Here is a 22,925-nt window from a genome sequence, read left to right on the forward strand (position 1 = left end):
ACGCCCAGGGCGGGCACTGCTTTGCCGCGCTCCTGGCGCTGTTTGCCCCGCGCTCCTGGCTGCATACCATAAGGTCGCGAATATAAGCTGCACTTTAACTTTTCATGGTCAGAATTTTTGGGGAAAGTGAGGCTTATATTCAGGCCAATACAACATGCAATGAGAAGCTTGATCCAGGATGTCTAACATTCAGTTGGATACTTACGTGTCTGCAATGTGGCCTTAGCCCACAAGATTGATGCCTGAAAATTTGAAGGTTTTTAATGATTTGATGCTAGTGCATTTGAACTATATTACTAACGCTTGCATGTTGGGTTTGTAACCAGAGTTCAAATTTCAACTCATCTTTGCAGAGTCTTGTTAAGGTGGCCTTCTTCTTGCTCAGTCTCAGTTTTCCTAATCTGTAAAATGCAAGCATTGAGAGCATCTTTTGTTGTTACTCAGTGAGCTAAAATGTATTAAAGCGCATTTGAATTGCTGTCTAAATGATTCACCGTCATTATAATTCAGTCATGTATATGTAAATATATTTTAAAAACTCCTTCTAGATGTTCCAGATGTTTTGACTGATGGCAATTCTAACACATCCCATGAAATTGAAAACATGGACAACAGTGAAGACTCAAAGGAATATCAGTTGACGAATGGGGAAGGGAGAGAAGGTAAAGTGGAAACTGGAATTAAAGCTAATAAAACAACATATGCCACCTAGAATTGCCACTATTGATATAGGTAATTCAGGAAGAAGCAGATGTTTTCTTAGACTCCAACTCCCACCAGCCCTCTCATGCATGGCCATTGGTTCACAGATGGTGGGAATGGTAGCTGAACATCTATCCCTGAGTTTATTGAGCCAACTAAAAAAATGGAACCAACTAACCTCCAATTCCCTGACAAAATTCCCATTTTGAAAGTGGCAGCCCCTTTCTCTCTTTCCCTTCTGTATCTGCTGGGATCTGCTGTCTCTCTCCTCTCTGCCACTTGGGTGATGGTGTGTTTGGGGGTGCACAGGCGCAGGCTCAGAGTTCTCTTACCTCTAGATCAGACTTCAAAACCAAGAGGCTCACCCCTGCGCTGAAGTTCATGGGATATGTATTGCCGAGTCTTCCACCCACAAAGGCAGTCTAGAAAAAGTTTCATTCTAGGGTTTGGGTGGTGGGTTAAGTTCCTAATCAGATTCCTCCCCCACAGCAAAAAAAAAAGTGGGGGAAGGAGCAAGTGGGCAGAATCAAGAAGGCATTTATGGGTACAACAACACAGAGACAGGAAAACAAGGTAGGGGGAGCTTTGTCACCAGGTAAGATGAAGAAACGGGGTGGCAAAATGAGACAGAATTCGGATTCATGGAGATCAATCCAGTGTGTCCTTGCAGAGTTCCCATTAACTTCAGTATGGCTTCAGAGGAAGAGAGCATCACAGGAAGCCACTATGTACTAAGTCAGACCGTTGGTTCACCTCGCTTGGTATTGTCTACTTGGTATTGTCTGACTGGCACTGGCTCTCAATGTTTCAGGCAGGAGCATTTCCCATCCCTACCTAGAGATGCTGAGTATTGAACCTGGGACCTTCTGCGTGCAAAGTGGAAACTCTGCCATTGAGCTACTAACCAAGTGGGAGGGGGTGCACCAAAATGTATTGGGCTACCTCTGAGACATAAGCCTAATTCTGGACTGTACCACTTTAGGCTGTGAGTGGTAGCAGAGAGCTAACATGACAGAAAAGTTGCCCTTTGAGGAGCAGAATTCTAGCCTAGCCTTTTTCCTGTGGAAGTGGTACAGCCTCAACTGCAACCAGTTGAGTGAGAACTAGCCCAGGGTTTCTGTAGCTATATAAAAAAGGGATTTCAACAAATGTTGCTTTTCTCACCCTTGCATATGATAAGCTGCAACTGCTGAAATCCTGCTTCTGCATGCCTCTTACAGCCACATGGAGGGCAGGAGGTCTGTCCTTCTTTCTGTCTGGTCATCTTGACAGCCAACCTAGCAGTTCGAAAGCACGCCAGTGCAAATAGATAAATAGGTACCGCTATGGCGAGAAGGTAAACGGCATTTCCGTGCGCTCTGGTTTCCGTCACGGTGTCCCGTTGCGCCAGAAGCAGTTTAGTCATGCTGGCCACATGACCTAGAAAGCTGTCTGTGGACAAACACTGGCTCCCTTGGCCTGAAAGCGAGATGAGCACCGCAACCCCATAGTCATCTTTGACTGGACTTAACCATCCAGGGGTCCTTTATCCTTACCTTAACTTGACAGAGGGGGGAACATATATGGCCTGCCATTGTCCCCCACCTTCTCAGTGCAGCCTTTTAGCAATCCCCAATACCAGACAAACCTTTCTTTTTCTTTTTTTCTTTTGCACTAACAGAAGTTAGTCCGGAAACGTTGCCTTTATCTCTGTTGTATCTGTGGAGTTAGCAGGACTGCAACTGTCTGCACCAAGTGCAGAGATAAGCGGCTAAGGAGATAATCAGGAAGATCGTGAACTTCCCCTTTAAGTCCTCCCATGGCAGTGGCTCTGAGTGACATCACCTGCCTTACCAGAAATAGGGTTTGAGCTAAAAAGGGAATAAAAGTTCTGTTTTGTTTCATAGAATATACTATCGGGAACAAAAGGCCAACCCATATTTTATATAAATCTGCTCTTGGGCATTTAGCAGTGCACAGAATTGGGAGTGCATTCCCACGACAGTTAACCGTGCCTAGTGATGCTCACACATGCAGAAACAGCAATTCTGGATTTGCGTGTGGAGACCCTTTAACCTGGCCTAGAAATAAATTCAAACAGGACTCAAATTTTGGTTTGGTTTTTGGCAGAATTTAAGCCACAACTTTATTGATTACAAATCAAGTGAGTGGTTGCATAGGCTCTGGTTCGGCTAGCTTCCTGCAGCACTGCAGGCCGCGCTGACTCAGGGCAGCAGCCATAAGTCAGCCTTGCGTGAACATCTGGGACAGAGGCAGGCAGGGTGTCTGCCACGCTCCCCCCAGATGAGCCCTGAACTCAGGCTCAGGGCACAACCCCACTCGGGGAAGACCAACCATTCCACGAGTCCTTGGATTCCTTTTAAAGGAATACCCACCGCATAGGGATGGCTAGGCATCCTGCCACCCCTATCAACAAGAACCAGAGCCTATCCACCAACCTTACAAGTTGTGGCGAAACCCAAGTGGCACCAGCCAATCAGCCAAGTGGGGAAAATTCCTGCCATGCCCCTATCACAATGACAGGCGACACACGACAGCATACCGTGTTTCTCATATTATAAGACATGTCTTATATTTATTTTTTCCTCAAAAAAACACACTGTGGCTTATTTTCAAGGGATGTCTTATTTTTTTCCTCCTCCTCCTGCCACGGCCGGCATTGCTGCTGCGCCTATCACTATGTCTTATTTTCGGGGTATGGCTTATATTCCTTGAATGCTTAAAAATCCTGCTATGGCTTATTTTATGGGTATGTCTTAAAATATGAGAAACAGGGTAGCAAGGTCAAGCGCAAGCTCTAAATATAGGGAGACGTGGGCGGGTGTTCCCACCCCAACACCTCTTGTTAGGGAGGACTCGATTACAGTGGTACCTCGGTTTATGAACACAATTGGTTCCGGAAGTCTGTTCATAAACTGAAGCGTTCATAAACTGAAGCGAACTTTCCCATTGAAAGTAATGGAAAGTGGATTAATCTGTTCCAGACGGTCCGCGGAGTACTTAAACTGAAGCGTTCATAAACTGAAGCGAACTTTCCCATTGAAAGTAATGGAAAGTGGATTAATCTGTTCCAGACGGGTCTGCAGAGTACTCAACCTGAAGCGTACTTAACCCGAAGCATGGGTGTAATTGGTTCTGGAAGTCTGTTCATAAACTGAAGTGTTCATAAACTGAAGCGAACTTTCCCATTGAAAGTAATGGAAAGTGAATTAATCCGTTCCAGATGGGTCCACGGCGCTCATAAACCGAAAATTCGTAAACCGAGGTGTTCATAAACCAAGGTTCCACTGTAAATGGGGGGAGGGAAATACGTGAATGCATTTTGACAAGGGCAGTGTTGTGTGGGTGCCACAGGAGCAGCACAGAGTCTACAATCCACAGCTGTGTAGAGGTGCCCATGGCCTGCTTACAGGAGCAGTGCAAACATTAGGCGGGTACTTTCACAGAGGCCAAAATGGTCCTTCTCTGCAAAAGAACTGCCACTTCTGAACTCTGTCATGGGATGACCCCTGATCTTCCGGACACTTCTGAACTTTTATCCCAGGATAGTTACTGGTCTTGTGCTTTCCTTGTGCCAGCAAAGACAAGTTAGTCTATACCAGCTAAAATCCGCTCTTCTGCACAACTGTTAAAGGTGCAGGAGCCCTCGTCCTCTTCTCCACCACAGCTGCCACTGGACATTTTACTCTCTGAGAGCTTTTAAGCTGCAGGGTTCAGGAACTCCTTACCTCCTATATATATTTGCATGTATAGGTATGTCCCATTTTCAAATTTGGATTCCCAGCTAGTGAAGTTACGAACTCCTGAATTAGAGGTTTGTCGGTGCTGTAAGTTAGTTCATTTGTATTTGTGCAAAATAGGGAAAGGCGTGGTGCTCAAGATACCTTGGACCTTTAAGCTGGTAGGCATGCTGCGGTTTTGTTTTATGGGTGTCTGTGAAAAGAGCAAGAGAAAAGGCAGGAGCAGAATGGGAGCATTTGCCCAAAGCTCTCTTGGTTGAGGTTCCAGCCGCCTTCGCCTTAGACATGTGGCTGTGCTAGAAAAGGAAGTGCTGTGTTTTTTTATTATTATCAGAATATCGCATCTCTTGCCTCGTCCTGCTACTGGGACAAAATTGGGAGGGGGAGAGGCGTATCTAGCAACTTCAGCAAGTCCTTTTCTGCAGAGGCTCATTTAACAGGGGATTTCATAAAGGATTTTAAAAACACACACGACTGTGGAACTTGAAACTTACTGTATTGGCAGCGTCTTCCTTTGATTGTGGTTTCTGATTTGAAACTCACAAGTCAGGCAGGGCTCTGTGAATTCTCTGTGTTTTCTTCCTTTGTTTTATTAACTAACGTGCCTAGGAGTTGTTATGCCATGCATAAAATTATGCAGAGCATTAACTCTTTGCCCATGTATATAGGCAGCTATTTTTCTCCAAGCACTTTAAAGGCCCTCCTTTCACAGTGGGGGATTGGGGCGGGAGCGAGAGAGAGATTTGTTTAATGAATTTTGCCCGATTTTTGTTGCTTTCTGAACACTGAAGCGTGGCCCTTAAAGAAGGCGAGGCATCTGAATTTGGGAAGCTGCATTTTGCTAGCCCAGTCCAGCCCATATTGTCTATTATGGTGAGCGGCAGCTTTCCAAAATCTCATGCAGAAGTCCTTCCCAGCTCTGTTACCTGGGATTAATGTATTGTATAAAGAGAAGCTGGAGATGGAACAGAGCTCCAGACGCTCTCCATGCACTCTTTATTAGAGTTCCCTAACCTTTCCACCTAGAATAATTCTTTGGATGGAAGTACTGATGGTATTAATAGGCTTGTGCTGTGTTTTTCAAGCTACATTTCCAAGAATCCTAGGGTTCCTCATAGGCTTATCAGAGAACCTCACCAACAGATCCAGTAATGGGAGACAAATTTCTATGGAAGGCAGCTTACCAGCCACTGCTACCGCCACTACCAGCACCATTTATATTTCAAATGTCTGGGGATATTCTGGAGTACATTTGGGGTTCTCGTGCGGCAGCAATTAGTCCCAGTGGGCCTTGGACGCCTGAACCCAACTTGTACTGAGAACGTGACCCAGAACCCTCCACAGCATTCAAGGATTCGTCAGCAGACAACTTCATCTGGAGTGGATTCTCTGGAGGTGCAGAATTTGAAAACCAGTGCTAGTATAGGTCGCATTTTCTGAGACAAAATCGCTTCCGGTGCCTTCAAACTAGGCAGTTCTTCTCAGTTTCCCCCCATTTTTCAAACATTAAGCTGAGTTCTCCACGTTCCCCAATCACTCGCAAGTTGATTTTTATTTTCTTTCTTTCTTTCTTTTTTAAAAAAGATTCTCATGAAGATTCATCAGCATTTTAGTGTGGGGTTCTGCTCATACGCACATTGATGTATGAAGCTTTGCCTAATACAATACAATTTTAACCTTCTTTAAATGTTATATATGCATTCTGTGCACGCTTTAGCCAGTCTAGGCATTTCAGTACATATTCCTTGGTTGGGGAACTGCATTGCCAAATTTGTAAAAGCACCCATTTCAAATAATGACTTTGTTTCAGTTCACGTATTGTTTCAGGAAGTGCGAATTGGGTAGATTTGCCTTTTCAGGGCGAATTGCACTAGGTTTCTCCCCCATCCCTACTTTAGACCTTCCACAATGGAAGCATAAATTCTTGATATTTGAATATCTTTTCTTTACCCCCCCCCAAAAAATCTAGTTTGCTAATTTATTAATTTGTCCCTCCCCTGTTTTTTATTTTCTTTTAAGAGAGGCCAGCTTTTTGGCAATAAGCCTTCGTGCTTGCCAAGGAATTCGGAAAGTTTGGTTGGTATTTTTAGTAAGTGAAATTTCCACCAGGTGTTCACCGTCTGTCTGGGTTCATTGAGGCATCACCCTAGAAATGAGTTATTTAAATGAAAAACAAGACAAGATCCAAAGTCATCCCCCTCTGCACCCATGTCTCAGTTGTTGTTGTTGTTGTTGTTGTTGTTGTTGTTGTTGTTGTTGTTGTTGTTGATCAATTTATCACCCACACTTCACCAGGAGGTCCAAGGATAAGTTACAACAGTTTAAAATTCAGAATTAAAAACAGTCAAAACAAATTATATTCGCAGGAATCAGTTAAGTCCTGAAAATACGGTACATACATTAGGTGTCAAAAGCCAGGGTAAAGAGGTCTGTCTTCAGCATATGATGGAAACTGCATAATACAGAGGGAATTCAGCAACCTAGGACAGAGCTTTCCAAACTGTGTGTTGCAGTGTTTAAGTGTGTCGCGTTCCTCTCGGAGCTGGAAATAGGTTCATTTAACCTCTGGTCTGCTAGTAAAACTGAATTACTGTGTCGTGAAATGATGCATGCCTAAAAAGTGTGTCGCCACCATGAAAAACTCTGACCTAGGAGCTGACATAAAGGATTCCCTCTCCTAGACTACCCCGGCTAAATTTCTGAGGGTGGCGGAATGACTAATCTACTGATCTTAACACCCAAGAAAGTCTGTAGGGAAGGAAGCGATCTTTCAGGTATTTGGGTCTCACCCCGTTTAGGGTTTTAAACACCTTGAATTGTGCTCAGAAATGAACTGGAAATTGCCCACTCCCTGTTAATCCTGCCCACTCATTGTTCTCTCTCACCATAAGCCGCATAACTCCCCAACCTTCAGCATGTGCCCCATCTTCCACCATGTCAATTTCCCCTCAGGGGACGGAGAGTGGGAATTACACATTAACCACCCACACCTAGTGTGGATGTACCCTTTGCCTTGGGGAAAGCTTGAGGGGGCATGAACAAGACGGGGGCCTGAGTCACACTCTTGTCACAACAGCATAGGTAATGTTTTCCTCTGGTTTTTTCCTTCCTACACTGCTCCACCCGTAACAGTTATGTGTCAGAGCTCCATGAGTGGAAGGAATGACACGGTTTTTCAAACGCTGACATTAGCGTGGAGTGGAGTGGGAAGGAACCCCGGAGAAGTGACTTCTGCCTTGCTCTACCAATGTATGAATCAGCCCTGAGCATGTGGTTACAAATCCTAACTTTAAGCCTCCCCTCCACAGCCGCATGTACACACAAGCAGGCAGGGGCGGTTGGATGGGGTCATAGAAGCACTGGCGGCCTTCCTCCATTGTTCATCTTCCCTCCTTTTTAGTGACTGGTTTTACCCAGGAGTTGGGAGTGGGAACAGCTTGAACGATTCATGCTATGGAGTGATGAGTCAAACAGAGATTCTTAACCAGCTGTAGAAAGGTGGCCAGCAGTGCCACATTCCCCTCCAGTTTTCTCAGCCTGTCTCCTGTGGATGGAGTGGGCTGAGGGAGGAAATTCGGTTCTCTAGATTGTGGTCTCAGTGTGTAAATGCTGTGATGCCTTTGAAGCCTTCGACCAACCACGAATCCCTAGCTGTTGCTGAATCACAGTTCCCAGCAGGGGCAAAACAAGGCTTTATTTCACCCAGGTCAAAGACCCACCCCACACATTTTTGTACACAACACAGACTGGGAGCCTCAAGGGCGCTGGAGGCCTTACCTGGGGCAAAAAAAAAATGGATAGCACCCCCCCCCCCAGTAGCTATGGCACTGACTTCCGTCATCCCTGATCATGCTGGTTAGGAATGATGGATGTCATTGTCCAGATATAAATGGAATGAGACAGAACCATCCTAGTGACTTTTGTTAAAAAATGGAAATTGGAAAGATGAGGAGCAGATACAAGTAGCTGTTAAGAAGAGAGATGATGAGAGATAGAGACAGGCAGGCAGCAGTTCCTCTGTCTTTGTCGGTGCAATTTTAAACACATCTATTTGGCAGCTCCGTCCCAGCTCCTGCCAACCTAGCAGTTCGAAAGTACGTCAAAGTGCAAGTAGATAAATAGGTACCGCTCCAGCAGGAAGGTAAACGCCATTTCTGTATGCTGCTCTGGTTCACCAGAAGCAGCTTTGTCATGCTGGCCACATGACCTGGAAGCTGTACGCTGGCTACGCGAGATGAGCGCCGCAATCCCAGAGTCGGTCACGACTAGACCTAATGGTCAGGGGTCCCTTTACCTTTATCTTTATTTGGCAGCAAGGATCTCTGATTCCAATAGGACTTAGCACTATTTAAGTGTGCTTAGAATTGCAGCCTCACAATGCAATCCTCTGCTGGCTGGGAAGGGCTGTAGCTCAGCAGTAGAGTATCTGCTTTGCATGCAGAATATCCCAGCTTCAGTCCCCAGCATCTGCAGGTAGAGTTGGGAGAATCCCTTGCCTGCTGCCAGTCAGTGTAGACTGGAGTAGCTAACATGGTGTATTGCAGATGATGTTAGACTCCAACTCCTATCATCCCTGACTGTGTTTGCTGAGTACGATGGGATACAGAGTCCAGCAACGCTTGGAGGGCACCGCTTTGCTACCTCTGGTGTAGACAATACTGAGCTAGATGGACCAGTGGTTTGACGTAGAATAAAGCAGCTTCCAGTGTCCCTTTGTCTACACAGAAGTAAATCCTATTGAATTGTGTGACGCTTCTTACTGAGTAAATTAATATATAGGGAAAGGTGTGGTTTCTGTCCCCTCCAGCTTCCTTGGCCTGTTGGGGAGGGAATATTTGGAATTCTCAATAGGCAGAGCTCTCTTGGTGAGCTTAACAGGGATGCCCAAACTTTTTTCAAAGAGGGCCAGATTTGATGAAGTGAACATGCATGCAGGCTGACCAGAGTTATTGACCTTTTTTTTAGGATTGAAGTTGTTGAGCTTTTTCAGGGATTTTACCCCCAGGAAAACTACCACAGGGGATTAATAAACTGCCACAGAGATTTAACCGATTGGCAGATTAGGCCCCCAAAACGGACTTTAGACGTGCCTGGCTTGACCCATAGCCAGGCGCAAGTGAAAGGCTTTCAAATCAAGTATTGCTTTTTCAAGACAAATATAAGCCTCCCTGAGCAAGGCTGGGCTATTCTCTCTTCCCTTTACCTCCTGCCAGTGAGGTAATGCTATTGCTTGTCACCGAACTGCTCTTTTCTCACAGCTTCTGCTTTCTGCCCCTTCTGCATGTTGGTCTGCATGTTTCCCGTCATGCTTTTTTAGAAAGCACCTACATGCAAACTGAAAAATCGCTCAAGCTTTTGCTTGGGGGAACCTTCAAGCACTAGAGCATGGCGGGGGCTTCAGTCAGGAGAGCTCAGGTGCATCCTTTCAGTTCCTTATCAAAAGTGAATCAGAGGCAGAGAGATGCACTATGCAAATGCAGATGGCCTGAAGGAAAAGCAAAAGGCGGGTATTTTTTCCTTAGGAGGAGTTTCAATAAGAATCTTGCAAAGAGGTTCCCACAGGCAGAATCCCATAGTAGGTGAGTTGTATTGTCCATGTCTCAACTTCCCCAACCAGGGCCAGCCTTTTGCACAGTCAGTTTCCTTGGGATTGGAGAGTGCTGTGGACTTGTGTAGTGTGATTTTGTAACTAGGGATGCCAGAGAATTCATTTCGCATTTAAAGGCAAACCTATCTAATTTGCTATTTCCAAAACAGTACAATCCAAACAGAGCCACTCTTTGAAATTTGCACTTCTCTGATGTTTTTGCATATGCAGCTCTTCAGCCAAGAAATGTGTGCAAAAATGCATATGCATCATTAAAATGTATACATTAGAGAAAATAATATACAGAAATGTGTTACTTTAGGGGAAATTGCTTTGCAAAAATATGTATACAAATGTGTGCGCGCTCGGATACATTCACAGCAAAATGCCGATGACTTTTCCTGAGGACTGATGTGGAAATGTGGAGAATGGAACTTAAGGTTGGAGAAACCAGAAACCAGAGAAACAGAAACTGGCAGATTTTCCCACCCTTATTTATGACGTCTGCTTATTTGCATTGTACAAACTGGGAGGAAGGCAAGCACCCAGGTGCCCAGTGCTGGTCTGTATGGTTTCTAAAAACCAATAGCTTAGTCCTTTTCTTCTCAAGGCTCCTTCTTATCAGCCAGCTGCAAAAACTTCTTTCTCCTTCACTGGTTATGTCCAACTGCCAAGATCCTTCTCCTTTGGCCTCACCCATGAAGATGCTCCTCTTGCAGACACATACGATTAGTAAACTCTACCCATACAAAAACCTCAAGAGGTAGTCACTGTGCGTATCCAGTGAGGATGTTTGAAACCATATTCTGCAATCAAAGCATATCTTCAGAAGCTGATACATTCACTCCCCACACTACTTTTCTCAAACCATAGAGCTGGGGGCAGACAGAAGATAGGTTGGGGTTTACTGGTAGATCTCTTGTGTGGTTTGCAGTACACTGGCAAAGACTTTCTGACTCGGGGGTCGGCAAAGTTTTTGTGGCTTGGGTCAGTTCACGGTCCCGCAGATGCCACGGTGGGCCGGAGTGCGCATGCACGCATGTACAAACACTATTTCTGGCACTCCTTCTGGCACGGAGGAGGCGTGTGCAGCTTCCCATTGGCTGCAGGAGCTTCCTGCAGCCAATGGGAAGCCAGCCAGCATTGCGGAAGGTGGTCCCCGTTCTGCTCCGCGATGGTTTAGCGTGGCGCACGGGAGCCAACCGAGTGAGCGGTGGGGATCCCCGAGCAGGCGGCAGGGGTCCATGGGCCAGTTAAACGACCCCCATGGGCCGCTTGTGGCCCATGGGCCTCAGGTTGCCGACCCCTGTTCTGACTCCTAGTTGTTCAACAATAGGAAGAAGAAAACGTTTCCATCTAAACTGGGCTGCTGAAATGAAGAAAGCTTGGGTGGACAGGACTGGGCTTTTGTATTAAATGATCATTTAATGCAAAAGTCCACTCCTGGCTGCCCGAGCTTTCTTCAACAAGCTCAACATACCAGCTGTCCTGCATGTGCATTTATTATAGAGTCCCTCAAATTTCATCTGAATGCCTCACGCTTTGTTAGTGCTACAGAAAGGCAATGAATGGTAAACTCCACAATTGTTACTAAGACTCATAGCTGCCAAGTCTCCTGTTTTTCGCGGGAAACCCCCATATTTTAAACCGTTTCCCTCTGGCAGCCCGGATTGGAAAAAATCCTGTAAATCCCCCGGATTTCCTACCTGCCAGGGAGGCTCCATTTTGGGTGCTGGCGTCGCCCGATTTCCAGTGCCCAGACATGGGTAGCGGGGCACCGGAAGTCACTTCTATGCATGTTGCGTAGAAGCGACTTCCGGTGCCGCACTACCCATGTCTGGGCACCGGAAATCGGGCGGCGCCGGAACCGGAAGTTGCTTCTACGCATGTCCAGACATGCGTAGAAGTGACTTCCGGTTCCGGCGCCACTGCTGATCCCGCATTTTTCAGCGGGAGACTTGGCAACTATGCTAAGACTGTGATCCTATTTCCACTTACATGGGAGTGTGCCCTATTGAATGAACACAGTGGAACTTACCAGCAAGTAAACATGCATAGGATTTTGCTTCCTGCATTTGTTTCAAGACAATTGTGGTGATGGATGCACTGCATCATACTCCCAGCTGCTTCCAAAGTAGTCAGTTCCCTGGTAGTGGCCATGTGCAACTCTTAAGCAGGTATCCTTTGGCCCTCCAGATGCTGTTGAATTACAATTTCCACCATCCCTGGCCATTGGTACCGTAAGCCTTGGTGGGCCTGATAGGAACTATAGTTCAGCAGCATCTAGAGCAGGCATCCCCAAACTTCGGCCCTCCAGATGTTTTGGACTACAATTCCCATCTTCCCCAACCACTGGTCCTGTTAGCTAGGAATCATGGGAGTTGTAGGCCAAAACATCTGGAGGGCTGCAGTTTGGGGATGCTTGATCTAGAGGTTCACAACTTCTCCATACTTGCCTTATGTGGGAATGATCCTATGAGCCAATAGATTCTACGGGCTTCTCCAGATGACCTATTTACGGAGCTTCCACTGTGATTTGTGTTCTAGGCAGGGTTCTCAAAAATCCAAAGCAGTCCAATGAGGACCGAGCGTGCACAGAAAAATAGGGAGGGGAATGGAAAACTGGGAGGGAAAGAAAAGCAACGATTGGGAACCTGAACAGACAGACTTCACACTGCAGCATCATTTTTTTTGCAGGTCTCAGTTGCATAGACTCATCGTGGCTTGCAATGGGAAGGGCTACGTGTAACTCTTCGCTGGGGGGGGGGGGATTAAATTCCATTCCTAGATAAGTTGGACTGTGCTCATGTATATATTATGCAAATTGAATTTGCACGACTTATTTCGTGTAGTTCTGCATTGTTTACTATTTTTTGCTTAACTCATTCTGCTGGCCATAGAGCGAGAAGCGGGCTTTCCCTTACCTACAGAAATATTACCTTCACAGCTACAGCGTGATGCTGTTTTTAAATGAAGCGTGAGGTGTTTCAGGGCAACTCATCCATTATAAACAAATGTGCTCAATGAAGTCTCAGTGTTGAGGCTTTAAAAAAAGAAAAATGACAAGCAGCCTCAGGAGAAGGTGGGAGGGAGGGCTTTCCCTGTTGACAATTTTCTGGCTCAAACCCTGCGCACGAGTTGATTTCCCTTCTTCAGAGTACACATGCATCAGTTCTGAGAGGGGAAGCAGGCATCTTGAGGTGATTTTGGAATGGAAAAATAGCTGGCAGAGGAAGAGTTAAGCACCATACACATGTACACATACTCCCACCAGCACTCCTATTGGTCCATGTCTGTCAGTGCCAGACTTATGTATAAGCTAAACAGGCTATATCTTAGGGCCCCACTCTCTTGTGGGCCCCCAAAAAGTAAAAGGAAAAAAACCTGGATGTACATTTCCAAAATATAAGATAAAAAAAACAAATAAAATAAAAGCTACATACAGCAACAGTGTTTTGTTTTGTGTTGTGTAGGCTCCTATTAGGTCCATAATTTACCATATAGCAGGCATCCCCAAACTGCGGCCCTCCAGATGTTTTGGCCTACAACTCCCATGATTCCTAGCTAAGAGGACCGGTGGTCAGGGATGATGGAGATTGTAGTCCAAAACATCTGGAGGGCCGAAGTTTGGGGATGCCTGCCATATAGCATATATTCAACAACAAAAACAGCGACAATTTGTTGTTGACAAAGGACAGCTGGACATATAAAGGACCTCATTACCTTCAATAGCTTAGGGCCTCATCAAACCTAAATCCGGCCCTGTGATAAATTGCAAATTCCATTCCTGGTGCCTGGATCATTTTGCTTCTGTATGTCCTCTAGTTGAAACAAACAAGACTCAAACAGGCCTAATTCTGAAGTGCTCTATGGAGCCTTCCCCCAGTATTTTTAGGGCCATGTGATGAAAAGCCAGCACACAGAAGTAGCCTCCATCCCTTCGTCCCAGGTGGAATTGCATGGTTCTGTACAATGGGTTGCTGCTTAAAGACTTTCTAATGCCACAAACAGCTGCCTTTGGAGTTTCTAGCAGTTCATTGAGCCGGGTGTTTTCTTGCTCCTGCAGCTGCTCAGAAATCCAGAACATTTCCTGGCATCAGGTGAGCACAGAAGTGGCTCCAGGATGACAGCTTATAAGACAGTGATATGGATTGATCTGTGGGTGGAAGAAATATTAGAATTAAGCGTCAAGGAAACAGTGATGCTAAAAATGAAATACTCCTGAGACTTCTGATCTTACCTGGGAGCCATCTCTTGAGTTGCTGGGTCTTGAATGGATCTTGTCTTCATGTTGTTTCTCTTCTCTGCCCTCCCTTCATCTCTATCTCGCTCCTATTTTTCCTTCTCTTTTTCTGGTTTCCCTATTTTCTTCATACTGTGAGCAGTTGTGAATGAGGTGGGCAGTGGGGAATTGAAAGAGGGTGGGCATTAAAAATGGTTTCCACTGGTGTAAATCAGGGGTGGGAAAACTGCTTTTCCAGATTATCGGACTCCAGTTCCCATCATCACAGACTGTTGAATGTGCTGGCTGGGTGGGGCTGGTGAGAACTAAAGACCAACAAAATTCCCGCCCCTGGTCTAAATGGCTTATAACCTATAATTGTTTGAATTCAATCTGCCTGCCCCCCCTCCACCCCCAAAAGAAGTTTTAAGATCCAGAAAAGGCAAAAAAGAAAACTGGGGGGGGGGGAAACCATTTTGCATTATTTTTGTCTGTAATGGGAAAAAGCATGGCTAACTTCTTTCTATGGATTCTCAATTTTTATCAAACTCCTCACATTTGGGACCTCTCTTCCATTTCCCTGCACCCACCCTCCAGAAGATGGCTTGCTTAAAGGCAAAGGTGAATACACTGAAAAAGAAGATGGCGTTTTGAATTCTGAACCAATGGAAAACCGAGGAGAGCCTGGGAGCCTTTATAACTGCCAGCAGGAGTATGGAGAGTATGACAGCATCGAGCTAGAGAGGCATTCTGGGCCGTACGACCTCATCAGGCCGTCTAGCGGAAAGCTGATTTGCCACATTTGTGGGTTGCGCTGTGTCAGCCTCAATGTCTTGATGGTTCACAAACGCAGCCACACTGGTAATTACTTTTAGTGCTTTCTAAGGCAAGGTCGGTGTTAAATGTATTTGATCTGGGCCCAGTAAGTTTATCATCCCTGTGTCAAGTTGGGTGGGGAGTAGAGGTGGGGGAGAAATTTGATTCAGTTTGCATTGAAAGCCAAATTTATCACATTGCTACTTCCTGAGAAACAACAACCATGCGAACCAAAACACAGCTATCCTTCAAAATTCGCACTTATCTGAATTTTGCAATGCGGTTTTCCAACCAAAAATAGTGATTACAAAAGGAGTAGCCCCACAGAAACTAACGCCTCTGAGTTAGTCGTCCTGACCATCAATTTCAGTGGATCTTCTTCAGGCAAGAATTACGTTGTGCACAACACTTTAAGGTGCCACAAGACTCTTGCTATTCCTGGTGAAGAATGCCACTAGGTTTAATTCACACACTTTAGGTCTGTGGGGTGGCCCATGCATTCCCTCCTTTGTCCAGTACTGGGTGGTGTGGCATCCATAGCTGCCAAGTTATCCCTTTTTTACAGGGATTTTCCCTTATGCTGAATAGGCTTTCTCGCGAGAAAAGTGAAAACTTGGCAGCTATGGTGGCATCTGAAGCCCTGCCTGTCAGCCCTCAGGCAGAAACTATATATAGGTATAAAAATGTAAACCGACCATGTTTGCATGTCTCCACTTTTCACCGAAACCGCTTGACCAATTGTGTTCAAATTTTGACACAACATCACGTGCGAATACGCGAAGGATCTTATACAGTTTGCTTAGACAGATGTCACACCTGAGGCAGGTAAAAGCCAATTTTGAGGAACTCAACACAGCACCATCTACTGGCCAACGACTATAATACATGACCCAGACGGCTCCTTTTCCAAGGGTGGGGGCCAAGGTATGGAGATACAGGGGGAGGGCCAACACTCCCCGGGGACAACAGAGGGAGGGGTATCCTACCATCCTCCACTGGGGTACAGGGGCCCTGACTGGGCCACAGCAACACGTGGCTGGTCCCGCTAGTTATGTATAATTTGTGTTTTTAGTATAGAGGCTATTCTGCCTGCATGATAGCCCTTAAGTGATACCTTTTTCTCCTCCTTCCATGGTGTTTTAAAGGTGAGCGCCCTTTCCAGTGTAACCAGTGTGGGGCCTCGTTTACTCAAAAGGGCAACCTTCTCCGCCATGTTAAACTTCACACCGGGGAAAAGCCATTCAAATGCCACCTTTGCAGCTATGCCTGTCAAAGGAGAGATGCGCTCACTGGTCACTTAAGGACACATTCCGGTAAGTGACTTCAAAAAAAAAATACTGTTCCGTGTTTTTTACTCTAAAATAAGGTTAAAAATCGGGGGTGTCTGAAACACGGATAGTGCATATGCAGGACGGGCGATTGGTTGCAGCTGCGAGCAGGAGCTTGTCAGCTGCAATCAGGTGGGTGATTGGTTGCTAAAGCTCAACAACTTTGGGCCATCTCTCCCCATTTTCTTAATTTGGGGTCCCCAAAAGTAGGGGGCGTCTTATACATGGGGGCGTCCCCCCACCCGCCCTCCTTGAATGGGTCCAGTTCCTTTTCCTCTTCACTTTCAGTCTTTCAAACTCTTTATCACCCCCTTCACCATGGGTAGTTACTTTTGCATCTAAATATTGCGTGAGAGTCAACTAACCACACAAGATTGATCAAAGTCATTGATGCTGATGTGTCATACTTATCTAGGAAACTGTGATGAAGTCACACCATTTTTGTGTGTGTGTTATAAGCAATCAACTTTACAAAGAGAATTGATGTCTAGTCTTTGCATTATGCACGTGGAAGCACTGAATGCTGATTGGCAGAGCTGCTGTGATGTCACAAAATGTTCACAAATCATTTAGTGCCATTGATTAGCATTTTAGTCTTAAGAGAGAAGGTCAACCTGGCTGGGAATAACATCTCACACAACCTGTAGGTACAGGAGTAGCCTTCTGATGCACGTTGAAGGTTGGAAAGAGGACCCGGGGGAAAAGCAAAGGAGCAAGGGGACCTGGAATCATAGAATCAGAGAATTGTAGAGTTGGAAGGGATCCTGAGGGTCATTTAGTCTAACCCCCTGCAGGGCAGCGATCTCAATTTTCTCCAACAGTGGAAGTAGAACATACATAGCCATCATCTAATAGCCATTGTTATTATCCTTTGTGAATTTGACTACTCCTCTTTTAAAGCCATCCAAGCAAGATAGCTGAAGGAAGTGTGCAGAGCAGGGACTGAACCTGAGAGAAGGCTAAAAGGAGAAGGGAACTTGATGAAATTTGAGAGAGAAGATGGGAGACAAAAGGGGCTAATGAAAGAGGGGGCTCTGATGAAATTTCAAAGTGCATACGGGCAGCAGGAGCTGTGCACATGAAGCGTGAGAAGGGCTAGGCAGAGAGGCTAAAGAAAATAGGACAGAATGGGTGGTGGAGATATGGAGTAGTCATGGAGAAAGCAGGGCTGGGGTAAAATCTCCCATAGAGCCCTGGAACATTAGGAACTATGTAGTGTTGGTGAGGGGACGCAAGTGGCACTGTGGGTTAAACCACAGAGTCTAGGGCTTGCCGATCAGAAGGTCGGTGGTTCGAATCCCTGCGACGGAGTGAGCTCCTGTTGCTCGGTCCCAGCTCCTGCCAACCTAGCAGTTCGAAAGCACGTCAAAGTGCAAGTAGATAAATAGGTACCACTCCAGCAGGAAGGTAAACGGCATTTCCATGTGCTGCTCTGGTTCGCCAGAAGCAGCTTTGTCATGCTGGCCACATGACCTGGAAGCTGTACGACGGCTCCCTCGACCAATAACGCGAGATGAGCGCCACAACCCCAGAGTCGGTCACGACTGGACCTAATGGTCAGGGGTCCCTTTACCTTTACCTAGTGTTGGCAAGAAGAAAGTGGGCAGATAAGGGAGGTTTGGGAGACTGGCATCTATGGGCCACACAGAGTAATCTTCCGCATTTTCCTTCATCTGCAGAATGGGTAAAGTTGGGATTAGAGGGGAAAAATTTAAGTCTGCTGGGCAATTGGGTATCTGAGATTATTCCAGTCCCTGATGCAATCTGATCGCTCATGCAGGAGAATTCAAGGGATGATGAGCAAGGCAATGGTTTTAAGCCACTGGTTTACATATTAAAATTGATGGATCAGTAACACAGTACATGCACAGAAAGATAACAGTCCTTTTGTTTGCTTGCTTATTCCTCCTAGTGGAGAAACCATTCAAGTGCGAATTCTGTGGACGGAGTTACAAACAGAGAAGCTCATTGGAAGAACACAAAGAGAGATGCCGGACTTACCTGCAGAACGCTACCCTTGGTGAAGCTGGTGAGCCCCTCGAAATTAATTAGTTGCAGAAAATTCCAAATTAAGTTGGAGTATCAAGGAGGGGAAGAACGTGGAACAGAGTTCCATGAAGAATTGTTTCCCTCCCTTCGTGAGGGGAGGGAAATCCATGTGGCTCTGTGGAATCAAATAATTTCAGGCATATAGACCTTCCTCCACCATGGCAAATTTTTTGCATAGTTGCTGTAAACAGATCCTATTACCAGGAATTTATTCAATCTCAGATAACATATTCAGGCATGTTTTTATACAAAAAATGTCTATTTAAATGCCCCAAGGCAATGGGAGAGGATACAGCTGCCATTTCACCAGTAGCCTCAGCCAGTTCTAATCCACTCTGCCTGTTGCACAAATCCGGCCTCTAGTTTAAAAAATAATAATATTTTATTAGGTTTTTTTGCATAAATTTTCCATACATCATTTAACATTCATTCACATCTTATACAATTTTTTTTGGACTTCCATCAACCACGTCTAAAGATTTCCAATCTTCCTAAATTCTTCTTGTATTCCATAATTCACTATTCCTTTTAATAAAATCTAACCAATTTTTATTTTCCTAATTTATCTCTGTAATATTTCATATAGTTCTCCTTACAAAACTTCTTGCAAACCTACTAGCATAATTTGTTGTTTACAATTGTTTTTCAAATATTTCTCAAATTTAGTCCAGTCTTTCAAGAACCTCTGGTCCCGCTGGTTTCGAATTCTCCCTGTCATCTTATTCAATTCTGCGTAGTCCATTAACTTCATCTGCCATTCTTCTATCGTCGGTAATTCTTCTTGTTTCCATTTCTGTGCCAATAATACTCTTGCTGCTGTTGTTGCATATAAAAACAGTTAATCCGGCCTCTAGTTTTACCCCACAGTCCCCTTGGAAGGCCAAGGGTAGTGGTGGAGGGATGGCGTGGAAAGCAAAGCAGTTGTCTTGAGGCATTTTAAAGGGCTGCCTGGGATCTTTGTGCATTTTGACAAACCGTTTCAGATGATTTGGATTACAGAGAACTTCTGTCGTTCTAGTTTGCTGCTTCTGCAGCACGAGCTGGATGGGAAGTTCCTGGCAACATCCACCCCAATTTATAGGGTCACAGCCACACCATACATTTCAAAGCACATATGGATCACATGGCTCTCCCCAAAGAATCCTGGGAATTGTAGCTCTGTGCTAGGTTAAAAACAACAGTTCCCAGGATTCATTGCTGTTAAAGTGGTATAAATTTGCTTTCAACATACGGCGTGGATGTGGCCAAGGAGCTAAGCAGAGAAGTTGCAATTGGAAATATAGCGGATTGTAGTCTGAAGATAAATGGTCATTTAGGCTCAGGGCCTTTTCTGTGGTAGCACCTTCAAGGTGGAATGCCCTGAGCTCAGAAGTGCAGCTGGAAACTCCTAGATTATCTTTTCAATGCCAGTTTAAAGCTTACTTATTTACCAAGCTTTTCCATACATTGAATTTTCGTAATGGAATTTCCTGCCGCACTTGTTTTTACTGTAGATCTTATTGGTTGATTAGGTTGCGGCTTATAATAAATAACACCCTGCCCCAGATAAAGAACAACATGTTTATGAACTCACATTCAACATTTTAAATTTCACTTGAACTTTGGCGCAATTCATAAACGTTGGGTTAATTTCAAAAACTTGCCAGTCACATGACGGTGGCATAAAGAATTATTTATTGGTATGATCAACTGATGTCAGTATAGGGGTGTGTGTGTGTGTGTGTGTGTGTGTGTGTGTGTGTGTGTATACTCCTTTTGTGTTACTAAAGGGTGGAAGGGAAATGGTGGTGGTTGTTGCAAGCAGAGAGGATCTGTGGGCGTACGGAATCTAGCTTGAGCTACTCGGAGGAATGAGCGCAGGGGATTTTGTTCTGCATTTGTCTTCTCTGAGGCATCTCATCTGTGTTTCGACGGCTCCTCTGGAATTTGCCATTGATTGAAAAGGTTAGCATTTGCGACCACATGGCTGGGAAGGAAGGGGAAAAAAAGTTCATACCCCCCAAACCCTGCATGCAGCGTTGTAATTCAAACGTGACTCCTATGCCTGATCAGAGATCCTTATCGGGCCACTAATCAGTTGTCTTGTTCTGTGCTCCATTCCCCCAATGACCACATCATTTGGTGTGACAGGAAGCAAGGCCGCTCATTCAGGTCTCATTTAGCACTTCTGAGGTTTTGTTAACCATACCCTCTCGCTGTGAGAAATGTGAAACTGTTAAGGTCCTGGGCTGACAGAAGTCTCATGTTGGGAACAGCCTGAACTGCACCCCGAAAAGGCACCCCGTTGTAACGTTGCTAGAATAGAGGACCAAAGGAGAAAGAGAGAGAGACAGAGAGAGGGGTTGGGGAGGGGATAAGAGCACCCAAAAAGTTGGTGTTTTCTGCTTCTCCTTCGCGCTCTCCTTCTCTGCTCCCTTTGCAGTACAGGGACCCTTCTTACCACCATCGAAACCGATCTTACACTTCCCTCACAGTATCTGTACTAATTATTAATATTTTGTGGCAGTCCCTTCCCCACTCCACATTTAGATTGTACATCCACAGCGGCACTTCAGTAAATAAATGGTCAGGGAAGCTAATGTCACATGTGATAAGATGTGGGGAGCCTTGTTCCTAGGCGCGAATGGTGCCCCTCCAGGCCTTTCTGTGGCCCTGGGGGCTTTCCCCAAGCCACACCCCCTCACCCATGCCCTCCTTGAGTACCTCTGCCTGGCTGAAATGTGTCCTAGAGCTCTGATAATGCCTATTGCTTGTCTGTGTGGGGATATTGGGGGAGTGGGGGTGCATAGAAAAAAACCACATTTTTTTTTAGATGGCTGAAAAATAGCTGTGTAAACATAAGCTGCTGCTCCACCCGCTTTTGCCTTTGACCCCCCCCCCCACTGGCATGCTGCCCCTGGAAGATTTCCCATGATGAAACTGAGACTGAAAAAAGTTTCCCAACGGGCTACAAACTTTAATTGACTTGATTAGTAATGTGATTTTTCTTTGATTAGTCACTAGGTCCCATTTAATTGGTGGATTTGAGAATAGTGGTCACAAATCAATTTTTGTGTGTAACATTCACATATAATTAAATGTAACCAATCAATCAATCAGTTTACTAACTGCCTGCCATTAGTACAGTTTAATCAGCTAAAATTATTTCATGGTTAGAGAGCTGTTGTGTTACTGCGCTGCAGATTGTGCGTGTAAGTTTGGATGCAACTCAGGTGATGATCTCTACCAGGTGGATGTGGCATCCATACAAAGAAAAGAACAACTCTACATGTATAAAGCTACACTCAGGGATTTTTGTTTTGTTTTGTTTTGTTTATTTGGGATTTTGTTAATCTTGCCCCTTCCCCGCTCACCAGTTGTAGTTCAGATTGGTACAGCCCAGTCTCGGGTTGACCAGCTCAGTGATGATCCTAACCCCATTCACCTGGGAGTAAGCCCCATTGACTTCACTAGTTTTTACTTCTGGATTGCACTGTTGTGTGGCAATGTCCCTCCCTCCCCAGGAAATAAGACACGAGACACAGTGAATTAATTTTAAGTGGGTGAAAAGGCCACAACTTTATTGGTTTCGGATGTTGAGCAGTATTGGCTTAGGCATTGGACCCTAACCGGCTATATCCGACTGTAACCCGTGTGTTACAGTCTGGGAGAAATTAACCACCAGAAAGGAGCCCAGTGATGTAGATCTACTGGAACACCTCCTGTGGCCACCGTTGGGGGGTGCTATAAGGCCCTGACCTCCGTAGGCTCAGGACAAAGCTACCGTCCCCGGAACCCCTTTAATGGGATTAAATCTCCAATTTCGGGCAGATGATGACATAATCTGCCCCCCCTCTTCATTTATGCAAATTTCCAATGCCTAACCGCCAAAACCCAGTTGTGACGAATTGCTATGAGGTAGGCGAAAAAACCAGTTTGGCTAGTCCAAGTGGAAAAAGTCCTACCAGGCCCCCCGGCCAACCAAGGCGATCAACCAATGTCCATAGCAGCGTCGGCCTAACCTGCCTAACCTAAAGGGCGGGCGGGCGGGTGATCCGATCGCGCTGGGAGCCGGGGCGAAAGAGGCTCGGTTCCCGCCTCCGGCTTGATTTAAAGTGGGGAAGCCCCGCCTCCCGGCTGAACCGATTGGTTAGCCCGGGTATGCCGGAGGCGGGAACTCCCCCCTCGCGAGGGGGCTGAGCTCTGAGCCCCCATCGCGAGAGTTCAGTCGGGCCAAGCCCACAACACCACCTCCGTGGGATGCGGAAGTGGTTTTAGCGAGCCCTTTCAAGTAGCAAACTACTATTCAAAACCCAGAATAGTCTCTTCACATGACACAGCCCAGTACGCTCTTGTCCTTGTTTCTCACCATCCCTGAAACACACCCAGACTTTGATGTCGGCTCACGTGTTCTCTCCTCCATTTCCCCTGCCATGCTAGAAGTTATGTTTCTGCCCTCCTGCCTCCCTCATCCTTAAACTGAAAACAGAAAGATGTTGCAT

The 22,925-nt window shown here is 45.7% G+C and overlaps 1 protein-coding gene across 3 annotated transcripts in view; it reads left to right on the top strand.

Annotated features, from left to right (window-relative positions):
* The window catches only part of IKZF3 (IKAROS family zinc finger 3), a 57,352-nt gene that overhangs the window by 11,475 nt on the left and 22,952 nt on the right, over window positions 1–22,925 (top strand). For 2 of the 3 annotated variants that reach the window (XM_035136255.2, XM_035136258.2), the window contains exons 3-6: window positions 549–662; window positions 14,849–15,112; window positions 16,213–16,380; window positions 18,308–18,424. In XM_035136255.2, coding sequence (XP_034992146.1) covers window positions 549–662; window positions 14,849–15,112; window positions 16,213–16,380; window positions 18,308–18,424 — 663 coding nt within the window. The remainder of the gene's footprint in view (window positions 1–548; window positions 663–14,848; window positions 15,113–16,212; window positions 16,381–18,307; window positions 18,425–22,925) is intronic. The other variant, XM_035136257.2, reaches the window with a different exon arrangement.

Source organism: Zootoca vivipara, chromosome 13 (assembly GCF_963506605.1).
Source record: "Zootoca vivipara chromosome 13, rZooViv1.1, whole genome shotgun sequence".
NCBI classification, from domain to species: domain Eukaryota; kingdom Metazoa; phylum Chordata; class Lepidosauria; order Squamata; family Lacertidae; genus Zootoca; species Zootoca vivipara.